Source organism: Anomaloglossus baeobatrachus, chromosome 9, assembly GCF_048569485.1.
Source record: "Anomaloglossus baeobatrachus isolate aAnoBae1 chromosome 9, aAnoBae1.hap1, whole genome shotgun sequence".
Lineage (NCBI taxonomy): Eukaryota > Metazoa > Chordata > Amphibia > Anura > Aromobatidae > Anomaloglossus > Anomaloglossus baeobatrachus.
Window position 1 is genome coordinate 160,552,295 of NC_134361.1, and position 21,046 is coordinate 160,573,340.

The window sequence follows — 21,046 nt, forward strand, 5'->3', positions numbered from 1 at the left end:
TTTTTGGAAAAAAGGGAGACTCCGCTTGGAGTAACCCTTGCTTGCTGTGTTTTTAAAAGAAGCCAAGATGAACAGAGCTGGGATCAGGAAAGACTTTGCTACCTACCCCGGTGTCATCCTGGGGACGGATAAGAATGGCGTATTTTTGAATGTGCTTGATGCAAATGTAGCTGTGAAGTGTACAACTGGGGCACAACTGCTGCCACTGAAGGGGTGGGTGTGTGTGGGGCCCAATTTTTGGAAAAAAGGGAGACTCCGCTTAAAGTAACCCTTGCTTACATTGTTTTTAAAAGAAGCCAAGATGAACAAGTCATGGGTCAGCAAAGACTTTATCTACCTACCCCGGTGTCATGCTGGGGACGGTTAATTATGGCGTATTTTTGAATGTGCTTGATGCAAATCAAAACATCCTGTTTGCAACTAGGGCCCAAGTGCTGCCACTGATGGGGTGGGTGTCTGTGTGGCCCAATTTTTGGAAAAAAGGGAGACTCCGCTTGGAGTAACCCTTGCTTGCTGTGTTTTTAAAAGAAGCCAAGATGAACAGAGCTGGGATCAGGAAAGACTTTGCTACCTACCCCGGTGTCATCCTGGGGACGGATAAGAATGGCGTATTTTTGAATGTGCTTGATGCAAATCTAGCTGTGAAGTGTACAACTGGGGCACAACTGCTGCCACTGAAGGGGTGGGTGTGTGTGGGGCCCAATTTTTGGAAAAAAGGGAGACTCCGCTTGGAGTAACCCTTGCTTACATTGTTTTTAAAAGAAGCCAAGATGAACAAGTCATGGGTCAGCAAAGACTTTATCTACCTACCCCGGTGTCATGCTGGGGATGGTTAATTATGGCGTATTTTTGAATGTGCTTGATGCAAATCAAAACATCCTGTTTGCAACTAGGGCCCAAGTGCTGCCACTGATGGGGTGGGTGTCTGTGTGGCCCAATTTTTGGAAAAAAGGGAGACTCCGCTTGGAGTAACCCTTGCTTGCTGTGTTTTTAAAAGAAGCCAAGATGAACAGAGCTGGGATCAGGAAAGACTTTGCTACCTACCCCGGTGTCATCCTGGGGACGGATAAGAATGGCGTATTTTTGAATGTGCTTGATGCAAATGTAGCTGTGAAGTGTACAACTGGGGCACAACTGCTGCCACTGAAGGGGTGGGTGTGTGTGGGGCCCAATTTTTGGAAAAAAGGGAGACTCCGCTTGGAGTAACCCTTGCTTACATTGTTTTTAAAAGAAGCCAAGATGAACAAGTCATGGATCAGCAAAGACTTTATCTACCTACCCCGGTGTCATGCTGGGGACGGTTAATTATGGCGTATTTTTGAATGTGCTTGATGCAAATCAAAACATCCTGTTTGCAACTAGGGCCCAAGTGCTGCCACTGATGGGGTGGGTGTCTGTGTGGCCCAATTTTTGGAAAAAAGGGAGACTCCGCTTGGAGTAACCCTTGCTTGCTGTGTTTTTAAAAGAAGCCAAGATGAACAGAGCTGGGATCAGGAAAGACTTTGCTACCTACCCCGGTGTCATCCTGGGGACGGATAAGAATGGCGTATTTTTGAATGTGCTTGATGCAAATGTAGCTGTTAAGTGTACAACTGGGGCACAACTGCTGCCACTGAAGGGGTGGGTGTCTGTGTGGCCCAATTTTTGGAAAAAAGGGAGACTCCGCTTGGAGTAACCCTTGCTTGCTGTGTTTTTAAAAGAAGCCAAGATGAACAGAGCTGGGATCAGGAAAGACTTTGCTACCTACCCCGGTGTCATCCTGGGGACGGATAAGAATGGCGTATTTTTGAATGTGCTTGATGCAAATGTAGCTGTGAAGTGTACAACTGGGGCACAACTGCTGCCACTGAAGGGGTGGGTGTCAGTGTGGCCCAATTTTTGGAAAAAAGGGAGACTCCGCTTGGAGTCACCTTGCGGTGTTTTACATGACTTTAGAAGGGCGTGCCATGCCTATATCTGTGTGTCCTCCTATTTTTCCTTGTCCAGCTGTTTTGTTTTCGCATGAGTATATGTCCTTGTCACTTTCCCATGTGTTTGAGTTGTTTGTCACCTTTTGGACACCTTTGAGGGTGTTTTCTAGGTGTTTTTCTGTGTTTGTGATTGCCTGCCATTGTTTCCTATGCAGTTCGAGTTCGGTTCGTCGAACGTTCGACGAGCCGAACTCGAACGGGACCTCCGTTCGGCGAACCGGCCTCGAGCCGAACCGGGACCGGTTCGATCATCTGGTGCTTTTCAGTCTCGTCTCCATGACTAATTCATGGTTGTGGGCGGGATAGGCCCAGGCACATGCTGCTTGGAATATATAGCCTGTGGACAAGGCTAGATGGCAATGTGTGAACAGCCACCAATCGCCAAAAATCAAGACATTTTTCAAAGTACAGGTTGGAATGTTGGTACTGTGCACACTTTGCAAAACATGATATTTTGAGTAGAGGTTGCTTTTACTACAAGGGATGGAAGGCCTCCGATATGATGACATGTTGAAAAAGTTAGATATGTTTAGCTTAGAAAAAAGACGTCTCAGAGGAGATCTTATTTATATGTATTGTATGTGTTTGAGTAGAGGTTGCTTTTATGCTGTTTTTTAATTGCTATATAGGTTTTTGGTTGGTCCCCATATTGCAGTGCACTTCATTGTTATTTTTCCATCTGTCTTGATTTTTGCGATTGGTGGCTGTTCACACATTGCCATCTAGCCTTGTCCACAGGCTATATATTCCAAGCAGCATGTGCCTGGGCCTATCCCACCCACAACCATGAATTAGTCATGGAGACGAGACTGAAAAGCACCAGGTACGTGCTGTGCAGTCCTATTTGTGCATATGTGAGGCCGTTTGGCACACTTTAAATAAAAATATTTTAGTGTAGGACTGCCTCAAGAGATTTGCCGTGACGTGGCGAGGTAGCTCGAAAAATTGCAATTTTTTGCCAAAAATCTCATTTTTCAATGTACAGGTTGGAATGTTGGTACTGTGCACACTTTGCAAAACATGATATTTTGAGTAGAGGTTGCTTTTACTACAAGGGATGGAAGGCCTCCCATATGATGACATGTTGAAAAAGTTAGATATGTTTAGCTTAGAAAAAAGACGTCTCAGAGGAGATCTTATTTATATGTATAAATACGTGTGTGGCCAATATAAAGGACTGGCACATGACTTATTTCTTCCAAAGACAATACTAAGGACCAGGGGACACTCACTGCGAGTGGAAGAAAAGCGATTCCGACAGCTAAATAAGAAAGGGTTCTTTACAGTTAGAGCAGTCAGACAGTAGAATGCCCTACCACAAGAGGTAGTAATGGCAGATACTATTACAGCTTTTAAAAAAGGGCTGGATGATTTCCTCAGTACAGAAAACATTGTATGACTTAGTGACCAAAAATGACTTAGTGACCAAATGTAGAACTGGTGGAGGAAGGTTGAACTAGATGGACCTAGGTCTTTTTTCAACCTTAGTAACTATGTAACTATGTGGATTTTTTTAAATTATTTAAATAAATCATTTTAAAAACAGGCTTGTGGTTCCCCCAATTTTGATACCCAGCCCAGAAAAAGCTCATAGCTGGGGGCTGGTATTCTCAGGCTGGGGAGGCCCAAGGTTTTTGCCCTCTGAGCCTAAAAATAGCAGCCTGCAGCCTCCCAAAATTGTTGCATCCATTCTGGCACTTTACTTAGCTCTTCCCGATTGCTCTGGTGCAGTGGCAATCAGTGTAATATAAGGGGTTAATGACAGCTCACAGCTGCCACTAAGCCCTAGATTAGTAATTGGTGGGGGTCTTCGAGACTAATCCTGTAAGTAAAAAGAAATAAACACAAACACTGAAAATATCCTTTATTTGAAATAAAATACAAAAAAACCCCACCCTCTTTCTCCACTTTATTAACTCCAAACACCCAGTTCTGACATAATCCATATGGATTATGTCCCCCCACAATCTCGTCTCTTCTACATACTGAAGTCACAGTATAGACCCTCCCCTTTTTCTCAGTGCTCCATAGTCACATAATCTTGTGCTGACATGTGCTTGTTCCACACCTGGTTATCAGCTCTATAGGGCAGCACACCCAGCAGTGTTGTTTTTCTTTATTCATCTCCACAAGCCTTGGTTTATCATCGCATACTTTAGTAACCATGGGATAAATGCAACTGTCTTTTTAAACATATGTTAGCATTGTTATTGTTACACCAACCTTTTATTGGTCGGACAATTAACCTGGAGTTATTTCTGATAATTTCCCTATATATGGTTGCTTTATATCTGTTTGCTAGCTCTATAGGGCAGCACACACAGCAGTGCTAATACTACCTCTCATTGACCGACATAGGTTTTGGTTTATATCCTGCTGGCATCAGCAACCTTGGATATTGCAATTGTTTATTTACATATATGATGTGGATATTTTTGCATGTTAGCATTTTATCCTGAGCACTTTGTACCATTCCTTATATATGTGCTTGGTCTACAGCATGTTCTCAGCTCTATAGGGCAGCACATCTAGCAGTGCAACATTCTTTATTCTCTTCCACTAATTCTAGTGTTCACCCTAACACTAGTTATTATTGCATGCCTCAGCAATTGGATAAATGTAACTGTCTATTCAAATTTATGATACGAATATTTTTGCATGCTAGCAATTGATATTGTTACACCAACCTTTTATTGATCGGATCGTTATCCCGGAGTCAATGTTGATAATTTCCCAATATATGGTTGCTTTATACCTGGAGAGAGGGGAGCCAGCACGATCTGAAAATGGCATGCATCATATAAAAAGTGCAAATTCACAGATTTATTCCAACTGTACTGTAATATAAATGAGATTTTTAGCAAATAATTGATCAATTCTTTGAGCCACCCCTGCCAACGTCACGGCAAATCTCAATAGGGGGGTCCTACTCTATATTCTGTATTTTATGTGCCATGCGGCCTCCTAGATAAAGTTAAAAGCAGAACCATAATGGAGCACACATACCTGTAACCTGTATATATAACCGCTTCTATGTTGCAAAAGAGGCAATTGTGGATAGAGGCCAGCCCAGGTCCCAGCATGTGGAGCAAGCTCTACACATACCAGGACTATATCAGAACTGACCCTCCCAGTGCCAGACAGCAACCATTGATAAAGGCGGACCAGATCCAAGTATGGTGCTTAATTAGCAATGCCTGTGGAAAGGGTGAGGCAACTGAATGTGTACAGCTACTAGAGATGAGCGAACCGGTCCCGGTTCGGCTCGAGGTCGGTTCGCCGAACGGAGGTCCCGTTCGAGTTTGGTTCGTCGAACGTTCGACGAACTGAACTCGAACCGCATAGGAAACAATGGCAGGCATTCACAAACACATAAAAACACCTAGAAAACACCCTCAAAGGTGTCCAAAAGGTGACAAACAACTCACAACACAACACAAACACATGTGAAAGTGACAAGGACATATACTCATGCGAAAACAAAAGAGCTGGACAAGGAAAAAGAGGAGGACACACAGATATATGAGTATATGCAAGGAAACATCGATGCCATTACTGTGCAACTTGAGCCCTGCTCATTTTAGGCTTCCAATCTGGATAAATTGCCTGAGCTCGACACGTACGCCTTGGGGATCTTGTCGTGTCCAGCAGCCAGCGTTCTCTCGGAACCTGTCTTCAGTGCTGCTGGGGATCTGCTGGCAGATAAGCACACGTGTCTGTCCACTGACAATGTGGACATGGCTCTCAGAGGACTTTTCTTCCCCTGGGTCAGCCAGGGGATGGGAAAGGCACGCGTATTTTTGAGAGTGCTTCATGCAAAGCATCTTTTTCTTTTTCAAAAGGGGGTCAACCGATGCCAGTCAAGTGGGGTGTGTGTGGCCCAATTAGTGGCCTTTCTTTCCCCTGAGGAAGCCACTGTACACGTGGCGATACGCGTGGGGTTCCACGCCAGGAACTCAGCTGGTACTCTCCCTATCTACTCCTCCTTTATGGCTACCATTATATTTTTGGGGTAGTGAGTACGGTCCCACTTTTGCACTATCTCTAGCCTAAATCTTTAAATCCCTGCCTTGGCCGCCTTATATGGCCCTAGTGGCCTGGGCCCTATTCTCACAGGCTTGGCTTATATCTCTTACTTGCTGGGGATAATTGTTGCATGAGGTATATTCTCTTCATAATTATTGGTCCTATATTGACACTGACTGTGTTGCCCTTCACTGACATACCTGTAACATGCTAGATATATTGTGCAGGCTTTAAACCCTTATGTGTATCTGAAGTTTGTTTGCATACACTATATTTTCTATATACTGGTTTATACTGCACATGCTGCGTTAACAGGTTTATTACAAGGGTAATAGGTATGGTGTATATCCCTTTATACTGGGGACATTGACTGTGTGTGGTGTTTGTTGTTGGTGCACTTGTACTATACCGAATGTTCTGCGGATCTAGTCTAAACTTCCATACGTACCTGCCGTGTGCTACCTTTACCCTGATCAGCTATGTATATGGTATACCATTAGGTCTCTACTATATGACTCATTGACCTCCGTGGTCACCACATATAGGGGTAACTTATTGCAACACGTGTGATCCTTTATATTCAGGTGTTGACATATCTGTATCTGCACAGCGATTTTTCAACTCTGCATCGCATTCATTTTGTATATCATATCATACAGTCTCTGGTTTACCACCATTATAAATAGACCGATCTTGGGACCGGGCTTTGTGCAATATTCCATAGAGTACCTTTATTGTATTGACACTGTATTGTTTATATGTCATCTTTCCTGGCGTGTATGGTGTCCATGCCTTTGGCTTTTTAAGTGTTTTTATTGTGTTATTGTGTGCCCATACTCCAAGTGTGGAGACATGTGGCTTCTTGTTTCTGCGTGCATCAATAGAATATTTATTCTTTATATAATCTTGTGGTGATCCCATGTTGGTATACCTTTCCTCTTTCCCTTTTTCAGTACGTGTTTAGTATACCAGGAGATCCCACTAGGTGGTGCCCTTCCTCTTTTTTCTGGTTGGCCCAATTAGTGGCAACGAGGGAGACTGGTTGGAGTCCCCTCGCTGTGTTTCTAAAAAAAACAAAATGCACAAATCATGGCTCTCAGAGGACGTTTCTTCCCCTGGGTCAGCCAGCGGACGGGAAAGGCACGCGTATTTTTGAGAGTGCTTCATGCAAAGCATCTTTTTCTTTTTCAAAAGGGGGGTCAACCGATGCCAGTCAAGTGGGGTGTGTGTGGCCCAATTAGTGGCAACGAGGGAGACTGTGGTTGGAGTCCCCTTGCTGTGTTTCTAAAAGAACCAAAATGCACAAATCATGACTCTCAGAGGACGTTTCTTCCCCTGGGTCAGCCAGGGGACGGGAAAGGCACGCGTATTTTTGAGAGTGCTTCATGCAAAGCATCTTTTTCTTTTTCAAAAGGGGGGTCAACCGATGCCAGTCAAGTGGGGTGTGTGTGGCCCAATTAGTGGCAACGAGGGAGACTGTGGTTGGAGTCCCCTCGCTGTGTTTTACATGCTTTTAGAAGGGCATGACATGGCTTAGAGGTTGACTTTCAGCATCTGGAAACTGTTGGCTACCAAAATGCTGCCTTTCCAACCTTTTTAACCGAGGGTTTTCGAGACCTTATGCTCATCGCAGTGCCCCAAGAGCCGATGCCCAGGCGCCACTCCTTCTCCAACAAAGGCGTGCACGCGCTACACCAGCATGTCGCACTAAACATCACTGATTCCTTGAGAAACTCTGTGTGACAGGGTGCATTTCACCACAGATAATTGGCCCAGTAAGCATGGACAGGGGCGTTACATGTCGCTGACTGGGCAATGGGTTACTGTGGGGAGAGATGGAGAAGGGTCTGCTGTACAAGTCTTGCCGTCCCCACGAGTTGTGTCAATCCTTCTGTATGTAGAACTTAATACACTGCTTCTGCCCCTTCAACCTTGTGTGGGTCCTCCACCTTGGCCCAAACCCTGTGTGGTCAGGCCACCCTTCCTTGTAACTGCGCACAAGGAATACCACACACCTCCTTACTATGCTGGCAGCAGAGCTCAATGCCATCAGGCGGTCAAAGGTTTACTTTGAAATGTATGGGAAATGTGAGTCACACCGCTGAGAAGTTGTGGACGGTTAGCTCTGGAGACCGAGTTTCATCAATGGTTGTCTCCACTCAACCAGCAGTCAGGGAAGGCCGGGTGCGACAATGATGCAAACATGGGTGCGGCCCTTCGCTGTGACAATGTGACACACGTGCCTTGTGTGGCTCACGTGTTGAACCTGGTTGTCCAGCAATTTTTAAAGCACTATCCTGGCCCACATGGCCTTCTGCAGAGAGCACGGTGTAACGCCTTCCTTGATCCACACACTCAGATGGGCTGTAAATGATAGGCTAGAGGGAAGCCACTCACCAAGCAGGACCCCTAGAACCCTGAAACCCTTTAACCCCTATACAGGGATTTGGAATTACACAGGGCCCAAGTTGATCAATACCTGTGGAAGGCTGCAGCTCCAGAGAATAGTAGTCATGCAGGGTCAAAACATTAATTGAGTAACAGGAACAGAATGGGACGGCCAGGACTTAATCAGAAAACAAGCAGAGGTGAAATGCGGATCGGCCAACAAGGTACATAAACAGCAAGCAGGAAAAGTAGTCAGGTAACAAGCACACAAAATCATAAAACTGAACTGGGGGTAAAAGTAACCAGAGGTTCATAGCTATGTCTGGCAGTGGTCTGCAGACAGGATGGGCATAAAAAACGGTGTGGTGTCTTCCCATTGGTTGTAGCTGAATGATGGTACTTCATCTGTGAGATACCCACCAGCTACATTCAGCCAGAGATTCTGCATCTGTCAAGGTAATGCAGCCCAGTGGGTGAGCATAACCTGCGTCCACCTGCGCCGCTGGCATCGACTCCTCTCCCATCATCAGCACTATGCATGAAAGGAACACGTTGTCACCTGGCGACCGGAGTACAAATTGACGGAGCGGACTCCGTTGGTGACTTAACAGCCGTGTGCGGCAATGATGCAAACCTGGCTGCGGGCCATCGTCAGGGCAATGTGAGACACGTGCCTTGTATGGCTCACGTGTTGAACCTAATTCTCCAGCAATTTTTAAAACACCATCCCGGCCTACATGGCCTTGTGCAGCGGGCACGCTCGCTATGTGCTCACTTCCATCGTGCGCACACAGCAGCTCAACAACTTTCGTCGCTACAGAAGTCTTTAGGTCTGGTGGTTAAACGCCTGAAATGCGATGTGCCGACACGCAGGAATTTGAATCTGCACATGTTGCAGCGTTTGTGGCAGCACCGTCGAACCCTGCTGCAATACGTTATGACATATAGCCTGGGATAACTTGATCCAGAGGTGGTGCAGATCACGGTGCTGGAGTGGTGTCAGATCAAGGACCTATGCACCCTTCTACACAGTTTACAAATGTCGACGAAGATGTTTAGCACTGGCGATGCCATTTTCAGCGTGACAATTCTGGTCATCTACATGATGGAGCACACTGTAATTATTATTCGGAGTCAGGTGTTGGGACAAGAGGAAAGGGAGGAAGTACAGGAGGAGTCATATGCGGAAGGGATAACAAGATCTACAAGGTCCAGATGGTCAGCGGCACCTATGCGGCAGTCATGGTGAGGGAGAGGGATTAACAAGGGCGCATAGTATCAGCAAAAAGTGTTGAGGAAGGTGCAGGAGCCCATTAAGAAATGGAGGACAAACTGGCGATGGGCATGGAAGACTCAGCAGATGAGTGAGAGTTGCTCACATTTCGGTTGTGCGAGGTTGTGGGGAGAGGGCAGAGGAAGGAGGCACGATTCTCACCTCTCTGGCAAAATAATTCCTGCCATAGAAATGGACGCACGTATACAGGAGTATCTGCAGAAGGTGGTACGCAATCTTAGATCTGCTTTTCCACTAAACACCAGTGCTGCACAGAGTGAATCTCAACGCTTTGTCATGGATAGGAGGAAATGGTCTTTTACTTGTCCACATCTGAGGGACCGAGGGCTGGCTGCTGTGCTGAGATGGCGTTGAGTACGGTGTCCCTGCAGAGTTGCACTTTTGGTCATATACAAAATGAGTTGAAAAAGGACAGATGCTGGTGGAAAGGGGAACAGGTGTGTTGGAAAGGGGAAAAAAGTTTTTGTCCGTGGATTTGGTGGTTAAGCAACAGTAACATTTGCTGAAGAAACACCATCTGTTACAGTGGGACTGGCAGATTTGGATAAGGTGGTATATACTATGTTACCGCTATATACCAAAAATTATTAAGAAAAGAAAGAGAAAGGTATATATCCCCATCAGCAGTCAGTGTCCACCGTGCTCCCAGATGGAAAAGGAGAGGTTGGCAACTGGAAGGTTTGGTGGAGGATACAGAGCTGTGTGGCTATGAAACTAATAGTAGCCTGAACCGAGTTAGACGCCATTCGGATCTGGAGACTGGGAGCCCTGTTAGCGTCACAGGGTCCACATGCCCACCCAGCCCAGGAACTCACTGTTAACAACACAGGGGCCATTGAGTACGCTGACCGTGTGCGTAGGGGCCACACCTGTGGACAGCAGGTGCATCAGCAGCAGCAGGCCTGTTAATGCCACTGGGCTGCACAAGCAGGACTGGTAGGACAGGAGCTGCTCTTAACCGTTCTGCGTTACCAACTGTGGTGGCGGCCTGCATCGACGCCCTATCCCTGCCTACCTCTGGCCTAAAGCCGCAATGGGTTCAACACATGGAGGTGTGCTCTTTTGGAGCATAATAGAAGACTGCGCACCTCCTTGTTGGCTCCAGCCCCTTTTATAACCTGGGTCCGCCCCAAACCAGGGTGAACCACAATGCACCACCTGGAGACAAAAGCAGAGTGACACGTCATGAGTGGCATAACTAGCATCCTATTTGGAACCGCAACTTCAATGATGACCTCATGGCTGCCATGACCCAAACACCTCACCAGTCATCGTCTGACCATCAATAATGCGGTGAGAAGTCATAGGGGCGGGCCTCTGCAAGCCATTTGGGAGTGGCCTGGCCACATTGTCAGGACACCTGATGCCCTGTGGTCTATATGGGACCCCCACATCAAGGGCAGGGCCAAAGAGTTCATTACCGGACATAGTCTCTGATGCAGTAAGTGCCTGAGCATGCTCAGTAGCATGAAATACAGTGTCTGAAAAAAGACTATCAGCTTTATGGTGTCTAGGCACAACACAGGACCTAGACCCGGCACGGAGTGCAAGTACCTGTGCAAAGAGGCTTTTTGCACTAAGTGTGGGATCATGCGCTGTATCCCGAAATGAAGACTTAGCCTCAGCAATGGCACAGTCAGGCTGAGCATACTCACTAGGCGAAACCCTGTAGTTAGGCTGCGGCTGGAGTAAATCGGCACACGCATGCGCACTAGCTGCCTCTCCACACTTAGACGTGGAGGAGAAAGCAGCCAGCTGGACAACCCAAGACACAGCCCTAAATGGCAAATGAAACCGCAGCAGGCTTCAGGTTACAGGTTTTGTAACAACAAATACCATCCAAAAGAACAGGTGTACTTCTTCCCATGGATAATCTGATATGATCCTTTTTTTCACGGACACAACCATCACTAACAAATGTAGATGAGGCCAAAACAGCAGCTGCTTCAATGGATCTGAAGTGCTCCATAAAGTGGCCTCTCCTCCACCCCAATTTTAAGATCCCAAATACTCCATTCCTCTTTGGTGTCAATCCAATCGCACTTGCTTCCTAACAGCTCTCAAATTTCCACCAGCCCTGCTGAGTATGGGGTAACAGAGATGGTTGAGTTTGCATAGCTGTTCAGTCGCACTATAGCCTGCGAATCAGAGGTCTGCTCCAAAGCTGCAATGAGTACAGACAAGGAAGTTATTATTATTTTTATTATTATTGATTTATAGTATAATTATTATTATAGATTGATTTATAGAGCACCATTGATTCCATGGTGCTGTACATGAGAAGGGGGTTACATACAGAATACATATACAAGTAACTATGGACAGACTGGTACAGAGGGAAGAGGGACCTGCGCTTGCGGGATTACATTCTAAAGGATTTTTGGGAGGAGACAGTAGGAGTGGTGTAGGTTGAGCGTCAAGTACATATGGTGGTGGTTTCATTGAAGGTTATAGTCATTTCTGAACAGATGAGTTTTCAGATTTAGTTTGAAGCTTGCAGGTGTAGCAGATAATCTGACGTGTTGAGGTAGCGAGTTCCATGAGACAGGGGAAATGATCTGCGCAGATGGCCAGAAGCTTTGTGAGTGGGATCCAGGCCCCGATGAAGAAGGTGCTGAGCCTAATCTACACCCTCATTTCCAAAAAGTCAATACTCCTGGTGGAGACAATGGGGAACATGATGAGGAGCACAGATACCTGATTGGAATGACAACTTTACTATTCGGTCAGGGCAGGAAGAGGTTTTCTCGGAGGACTCAGGACGAGGGGAATGAAAACACACAGGGTTATTGATGAGGTTGGAGACCACACTTACTGTCAAACCAAAGTCAGCCAGTCGATGAGGTCAGCAGAGGAGGTGGAGGAGGATGCTACCGACGACGAGGTTACGTTGCGTCTTCCTGGCCAGAGACAAAGTACTGGAAGCACGTCAACAACTGAATCCTGGACCACAACTTTGACTCTGAGCAGAAGTCGTGTTGGCTATGCAGGTCGCATGGGCTGTAAGCCTTGCCTAGCCTGTGAATTTTTGGACATCGCAAAGGATCACCCAAGTCATGGAATCTGTAAGATTTGTCAACAATCTGTAAGTAGAAGGCAAAAACTCACACCTTTGAGTAGTTCCTCCATGAAGTGTCACATGGATATGAATTGATAGCGTGAAGGTGTATTGCTCAGCTTTAGCCACTGTCAATGCAACATGCTTATTTGCCATTGCATGCATTGTTGCAGACTACACACAAGGGGCTGCTGTTTTTTTGGATCTGCATTGGTTTGGTCACTATAGCAATATCAAATTGCTCTTCGGATGTGGACTTGGAGATGCTGTCTATGAACAGAAGGAAAAGCTAAAGGTGTGTGTTACAGCAAGGAGCCACCGCGGAAACACTTCGTTCAATTGTGAGGGGAGTCATGTTGTACTTTGATGATGAGCCCCGTAATGCCAGTGAGCAACATCCTGAGCCACAGACCAACATTCTTACAGTGCTGTCTATACTGTTTACCGTGAGAGGAGCATAAAGTCTGTATTTCTGGAAACTGGACATCACAGTACCCGGGTACGGTAGGCTGTGCCCAGACAATAATGCGGGAACGCAACACTTCGTTTTATTAGCAAAACACATATCTGTTCTGGGTAGGCCAACTATATAGACAATAAGACTTGCTGCCTCTGCACTGTCAAATTGTCACGTACAGTTTAAATCATAGAGGGGCAGCAACACATGTTTGCATTGACTGTTGCTTTTCAAGATTTCCATGACTGTGTTGCAGAGCTGTGTGGTTTGCATTCACACTGTTATCATCTGCATTATCTGTGAGGCTTCAGCTAACAAGGGTATTAAGGGGGGGTAATGTGTTTTGACTATGTTTAGGTAGATAACTTGGAAGCTCTTGTGATGCGCCACTGGTAAGTCGTGTTCGCGCACACAATCACACACACACACACGCACAAACACACAATTACTGCTACACAGAGGGATTAGCAGGTAGTAGGCAACAGAATAGATTGTTCAATTATTTAAATTGTATGCATGGTTCTTATTGTTTGTTTTGGTAAAGTTAAACAATCATTTATCAACCCAACTGCCTAGAGTCCTTTTCCTGTTGCCTGGTTTTGCTGCATACTGGGGAGCCCACCCTGTACACGACTTAAAATGAAGCATAAGTCGCAATGTGAATTTCACTGTGCTACAATGCGGCCTAGCGTGCCTATGCAACCACCGCCTGCCCCATCAAGTGCATCTGCGTGCTCTTCATCCTCTGTGACTGTGGGGACAGCAGTCACACATGTTTTTTCACACTGAACTTCCACTCCTTTACCCGCAACAGGGAGTGTGATTGGCTGGTCATCACTTGTTTTGGAAGTGGAAACAGAACGTATTGTTGAGCTGTCAGACATCGAGAGAACCATCATTGGATGCAGGCTACATTATATCCACGCCTGCACCTTCGCCACAGATTGGCTGGACTACCTGCAGTTAATAATTGCATTCCAGAAATGGAAAGGAGAGTAGAATGCACATGTGTTGTACCTTGCTTGGCAGCAAAGGAACACTATCTTAGTATTCCAGACAATTTTAGGATGGCAGAAAAAGAGTCAGCTCTTTGGGCAAATTAAATAGCGTGGCAAAAGTGGACAGATGGGTACAGTGGCCGTGTTCTGTGGGTACCAGGACAGTAAAAGAAGCCTCACTTTCTATCCCTCCTAATGAGCAAATGCAGCAAGGAATTCCCTGAGTTTGCTATAAAATTAGCATAGCAAAATGTGCATGGGGGTAGAATGCAGAGGTGCTTGAGATTGCTTGGCACAAGTGGCACAATAAAGGAGTCCAACAGCCAATTTTTGTATGCCACTAAATGGCAGTATTTTTTGCAATCATTATAGCTTATTAAAAACAGAGCAGGAGGGTGTCCTGCACAGGTGCTAGAAATAGCTTGGCACCAGTGGGACAATAATGAAATACAACAGCCAGTTCTATGATGCCACTAAATGGCAGTATTTTTTGCTATCATTATAGCTTATTAAAAACAGAGCAGGAGGGTGTCCTGCACAGGTGCTAGAAATAGCTTGCCACCAGTGGGGCACTAATGGAATACAACAGCCAGTTCTATGATGCCACTAAATGGCAGTATTTTTTGCTATCATTATAGCTTATTAAAAACAGAGCAGGAGGGTGTCCTGCACAGGTGCTAGAAATAGCTTGCCACCAGTGGGGCACTAATGGAATACAACAGCCAGTTCTATGATGCCACTAAATGGCAGTATTTTTTCTATCATTATAACTTATTAAAAACAGAGCAGGAGGGTGTCCTGCACAGGTGCTAGAAATAGCTTGCCACCAGTGGGGCACTAATGGAATACAACAGCCAGTTCTATGATGCCACTAAATGGCAGTATTTTTTGCTATCATTATATCTTATTAAAAACAGAGCAGGAGGGTGTCATGCAGAGGTGCTAGAAATAGCTTGCCACCAGTGGGGCACTAATGGAATACAACAGCCAGTTCTATGATGCCACTAAATGGCAGTATTTTTTGCTATCATTATAGCTTATTAAAAACAGAGCAGGAGGGTGTCCTGCACAGGTGCTAGTAATAGCTTGCCACCAGTGGGGCACTAATGGAATACAACAGCCAGTTCTATGATGCCACTAAATGGCAGTATTTTTTGCTATCATTATAGCTTATTAAAAACAGAGCAGGAGGATGTCCTGCACAGGTGCTAGAAATAGCTTGCCACCAGTGGGGCACTAATGGAATACAACAGCCAGTTCTATGATGCCACTAAATGGCAGTATTTTTTGCTATCATTATAGCTTATTAAAAACAGAGCAGGAGGGTGTCCTGCACAGGTGCTAGAAATAGCTTGCCACCAGTGGGGCACTAATGGAATACAACAGCCAGTTCTATGATGCCACTAAATGGCAGTATTTTTTGCTATCATTATAGCTTATTAAAAACAGAGCAGGAGGGTGTCCTGCACAGGTGCTAGAAATAGCTTGCCACCAGTGGGGCACTAATGGAATACAACAGCCAGTTCTATGATGCCACTAAATGGCAGTATTTTTTGCTATCATTATAGCTTATTAAAAACAGAGCAGGAGGGTGTCCTGCACAGGTGCTAGAAATAGCTTGCCACCAGTGGGGCACTAATGGAATACAACAGCCAGTTCTATGATGCCACTAAATGGCAGTATTTTTTGCAATCATTATAGCTTATTAAAAACAGAGCAGGAGGGTGTCCTGCACAGGTGCTAGAAATAGCTTGCCACCAGTGGGGCACTAATGGAATACAACAGCCAGTTCTATGATGCCACTAAATGGCAGTATTTTTTGCTATCATTATAGCTTATTAAAAACAGAGCAGGAGGGTGTCATGCAGAGGTGCTAGAAATAGCTTGCCACCAGTGGGGCACTAATGGAATACAACAGCCAGTTCTATGATGCCACTAAATGGCAGTATTTTTTGCTATCATTATAGCTTATTAAAAACAGAGCAGGAGGGTGTCCTGCACAGGTGCTAGAAATAGCTTGCCACCAGTGGGGCACTAATGGAATACAACAGCCAGTTCTATGATGCCACTAAATGGCAGTATTTTTTGCTATCATTATAGATTATTAAAAACAGAGCAGGAGGGTGTCCTGCACAGGTGCTAGAAATAGCTTGCCACCAGTGGGGCACTAATGGAATACAACAGCCAGTTCTATGATGCCACTAAATGGCAGTATTTTTTGCTATCATTATAGCTTATTAAAAACAGAGCAGGAGGGTGTCCTGCACAGGTGCTAGAAATAGCTTGCCACCAGTGGGGCACTAATGGAATACAACAGCCAGTTCTATGATGCCACTAAATGGCAGTATTTTTTGCTATCATTATAGCTTATTAAAAACAGAGCCGGAGGGTGTCCTGCACAGGTGCTAGAAATAGCTTGCCACCAGTGGGGCACTAATGGAATACAACAGCAGTTCTATGATGCCACTAAATGGCAGTATTTTTTGCAATCATTATAGCTTATTAAAAACAGAGCAGGAGGGTGTCCTGCACAGGTGCTAGAAATAGCTTGCCACCAGTGGGGCACTAATGGAATACAACAGCCAGTTCTATGATGCCACTAAATGGCAGTATTTTTTGCTATCATTATAGCTTATTAAAAACAGAGTAGGAGGGTGTCCTGCACAGGTGCTAGAAATAGCTTGCCAACAGTGGGGCACTAATGGAATACAACAGCCAGTTCTATGATGCCACTAAATGGCAGTATTTTTTGCAATCATTATAGCTTATTAAAAACAGAGCAGGAGGGTGTCCTGCACAGGTGCTAGAAATAGCGTGCCACCAGTGGGGCACTAATGGAATACAACAGCCAGTTCTATGATGCCACTAAATGGCAGTATTTTTTGCTATCATTATAGCTTATTAAAAACAGAGCAGGAGGGTGTCCTGCACAGGTGCTAGAAATAGCTTGCCACCAGTGGGGCACTAATGGAATACAACAGCCAGTTCTATGATGCCACTAAATGGCAGTTTTTTTTGCTATCATTATAGCTTATTAAAAACAGAGCAGGAGGGTGTCCTGCACAGGTGCTAGAAATAGCTTGCCACCAGTGGGGCACTAATGGAATACAACAGCCAGTTCTATGATGCCACTAAATGGCAGTATTTTTTGCTATCATTATAGCTTATTAAAAACAGAGCAAGAGGGTGTCCTGCACAGGTGCTAGAAATAGCTTGCCACCAGTGGGGCACTAATGGAATACAACAGCCAGTTCTATGATGCCACTAAATGGCAGTATTTTTTGCAATCATTATAGCTTATTAAAAACAGAGCAGGAGGGTGTCCTGCACAGGTGCTAGAAATAGCTTGCCACCAGTGGGGCACTAATGGAATACAACAGCCAGTTCTATGATGCCACTAAGTTTACTCAATTTTTGGTATTATAACGTCTTAGTAAGTAACAATGAGTTTGAGTGTGCAATGCAGGCAGACTTGCTGCAAATATCTTTGCACTAGTGGGACTATACAAAAGTCCAATAGCCACGTTTAGGATGCCACTAGGTACAGTCAGTGTTTGCTAGTATAATGGCTTAGTTATAATGAGTTTGAGTGTGCAATGCAGGCAGACGTGCTGCAAATATCTTTGCACTAGTGGGACTATACAAAAGTCCAATAGCCACGTTTAGGATGCCACTAGGTACACTCAGTGTTTGCTAGTATAATGGCTTAGTTATAATGAGTTTGAGTGTGCAATGCAGGCAGACGTGTTGCAAATATCTTTGCACTAGTGGGACTATACAAAAGTCCAATAGCCACGTTTAGGATGCCACTAGGTACACTGAGTCTTTGCTAGTATAATGGCTTAGTTATAATGAGTTGGAGTGTGCAGAGGACAGGAGGGTACAGTGGCAGGATTGTGGGTCTCTGGGTAGAGCAGGGGTGGGGAACCTTTTTTGTGCCGAGGGCCATTTGGATATTTGTAACATCACTCGGGGGCCGCATAAAATTATTAACTGAATTTTTTTTATAACTTAAGTTTATTAACTTTTCATAACAAACAGGGAATAACAGTCATGTCCTATAAATCTAAGAGCTACAGTAGCTCATACACAAATATAATTGCCAACATCAGACAGTAGTTGAATAAAGAATAATGGATAACGTAATACAAAACAAGACATTGACACACAAGGGTTGGGGGATAAAATTATTAACATAAACATTAGCAACTATATTTAGTCAAACATTTAAATAACTCCCACTTAATGTGATGGCTGGAACGTTTTGTCTTTGGTGAGCCGTGCGATGTTAGGAGGTATTGATGATGTTGCTACTCGCAACTGGTTTTCCAAGTTTGTATCGGTCAGTCTTGAGCGGAGTCGACTCTTGGCGATGGAAAGCTTTGAAAAGAACTGCTCGCAGCAATAAGTTGTTCCGAACACAGATGCAAATTTTAATGCATGTCTCCTCAAAGTGGGAAAATCATCATTGCTCACATAACGTTTATAGAACTCAAGCAATGGGAGGTTGTTGTACCTAGCTTTCAGCTCATCATCGTTTTGCAGTTGAATGATTTCGTGCTGTAGGTTATCAGGCACATCAGCTGGCTCCACATTGAATGGTGTAGCAAAGATGTTTAATTCCATTTGTTTGCTTTTGACATCCTTGAATCTTTCATCAAATGCTTCAATTAGTTTTGCACATTCACCAGCATATTCAAGTGTTGTCAAAGGCTTTTGTCTTTCCAGAGTGGGGAAATGCACTGTATTATTCCTTTCAAGTTGCGTTTTCCACAGCTTTAGTTTAGTTTCAAATGATTTAACGTTTGAAAGTAGAGAGTTGAGAAGCTGGTTGGGGCCCTGCAGCTTAACGTTCAGCTCTGAGAGGTACTTGGTAATGTCCACCATGAACGCTAGATCACACTGCCACTTGCTATCACGGAGTTCACTGACAGGTTTCCCCTTCATCTCCATGAATTCTTTGACTTCTTCCAGCAGTTGGTAAAATCTCATGAGCATGTTCCCGCGACTCAGCCACCGAACTTCACAGTGATAGACAAGATCACCATACTCACATTCAAGATCATTCAGTAATTCCTTAAACTGGCGACTATTTAGCGCTCTGCTTTTGATAAAGTTTATGCATGACACTACTGTTGACATCACATTGTTGAGCCGCAATGACTGTGCACAGAGACTTTCTTGGTGTATGATGCAGTGGCATATAATTAAATCACTAGGATCAAGACTAAGACGATTCATCTCTTTCTTGACAAAAGCAATTAATCCTTTCTGTGAGCCAACCATGGCTGCAGCTCCATCTGTAGTAAGGCCAGATAACTTTTCAAATGAGAGCTCAAGTTTTTTCATTGCTAAAACAAGTTTCTCAAATAAGTCTTCCCCTCTTGTACTGCCATGCATGGCTTCCAGTGATAGCAGTTCTTCTCGTATGCCAAACTCTGCAGTGATCCCACGAATAAAAATGGCCAGTTGGGCAGTATTTGTTATGTCCGTTGTCTCATCACAAGCCAGAGAGAAAAATTGGAAATCTCCTACTGAATCCTTGAGTGATTTTTCAATGTCTTGTGCTAAGTCAGTAATCCGATCTGATACGGTTCTTCGAGACAAACTAACATTCTGAAATAATTTCACTTTTTCTGGTGCTAACAACTCTGCAGCAGCCACCATGCACTCTTTCACAAATTCTCCCTCTACATGAGGTCTCAGCTTCTTCGCAATTAGCTCGCTCACTACATAGTTTGTCTGAATAACGTTGCTTCTGTCACACCGAGGCTTATTAAATGCAGACTGCTGCAATTCCAAACTCCGCCGAAGTGCGTTGATTTTATCCAGACGCATTTGGCCTTCCAATTCATTGAGTTTTGCATGTTTTGAGCTGTAATGACGCTCCAGATTGGCTTTTTTCATAACTGCTAATGTTTCACTACAAACCAGGCACACAGGTTTGCCTTTGACTTCAACAAAAAAATAATCATTTGTCCATTTATCTTGAAAAGCTCGACATTCTGCATCAACTTTTCTTTTCTTTGCAGTGGCCATTTCTATGATGTCACCCTAACAAACATATTTGAAAAATCAAAAGTAACACATCAGCACATAGGATGGTATAAGGAGCCTGAGGTATATAGCAGATAGGATGGTATATGGAGCCTGAGGTATAGAGCACATAGGATGGTATGTGGCGCCCCAGGACCTGGTCGCCACAACAGCATTGCCCTCCCAAAAGGGTTAATGCTGAGCCTGGAGGTAATTGGGAGATCTATTGGCCAGTAAGTTAACACTCAACACAGTTCTCCCTCTGGCCAGCAGGGGGAGCTCTGAACCTGGAACTTTAGGGAGCATTCCTGGCTGGAAGGAGGAAGTGGTGGTTAGTCTGGAGACAGGAGTGAAAGAGTGCAGACGCAGAGTAGTGCTGCCTTGTAAACTGGGGCCTAGAGCTGGGATAGCTTGGCCCAGTGAAGCAAGGGGAGCAGAGAGGCACAGCAGGGACTCGGACATCGGAGTCTGTAGTTGCCAGGGCATAAAATCCATCCCTGGTAGCTGAATCCGGAGGGCAGGAGAGCTGTAAGCCCCCTGTCCCAGAAGCAATCTGAAGGTACAGCTGCATCCCAAGGGCCCGGTGTAGACTCCAGCAGAGAAGCACCAGAGAGGGCCTGCGCAGTCTACCACACAGAAAAGGGGACGAACAACAAGTCCCAGCAGCAAGAGGGCAATTGCAAACCCAAAGTGCAGTGTCCTAATACAGCAGAGAAAGATTAAGGAGTAGGCCTCATACTCAACTGGCCAAAGATCACCCCAGGCACTTCCAGGCCGGCCGGATCATCTTTACCATCTGTGACGGTCTCCCTGGACTAA

General features: G+C 45.0%; 1 protein-coding gene across 1 annotated transcript; it reads right to left on the reverse strand.

Annotated features, from left to right (window-relative positions):
• Positions 1–18,433: 18,433 nt before the first annotated feature.
• LOC142251852 (general transcription factor II-I repeat domain-containing protein 2-like) lies at positions 18,434–20,230 on the reverse strand. Its single transcript, XM_075324900.1, has one exon. It carries the CDS (start codon positions 20,228–20,230, stop codon positions 18,434–18,436), a length of 1,797 nt encoding a protein of 598 aa, XP_075181015.1.
• Positions 20,231–21,046: the final 816 nt, after the last annotated feature.

Excerpts from the sequence above, each read along its gene's own strand:
- LOC142251852 (XM_075324900.1), bottom strand. The coding sequence starts at position 20,230 with ATGGCCACTGCAAAGAAAAGAAAAGTTGATGCAGAATGTCGAGCTTTT.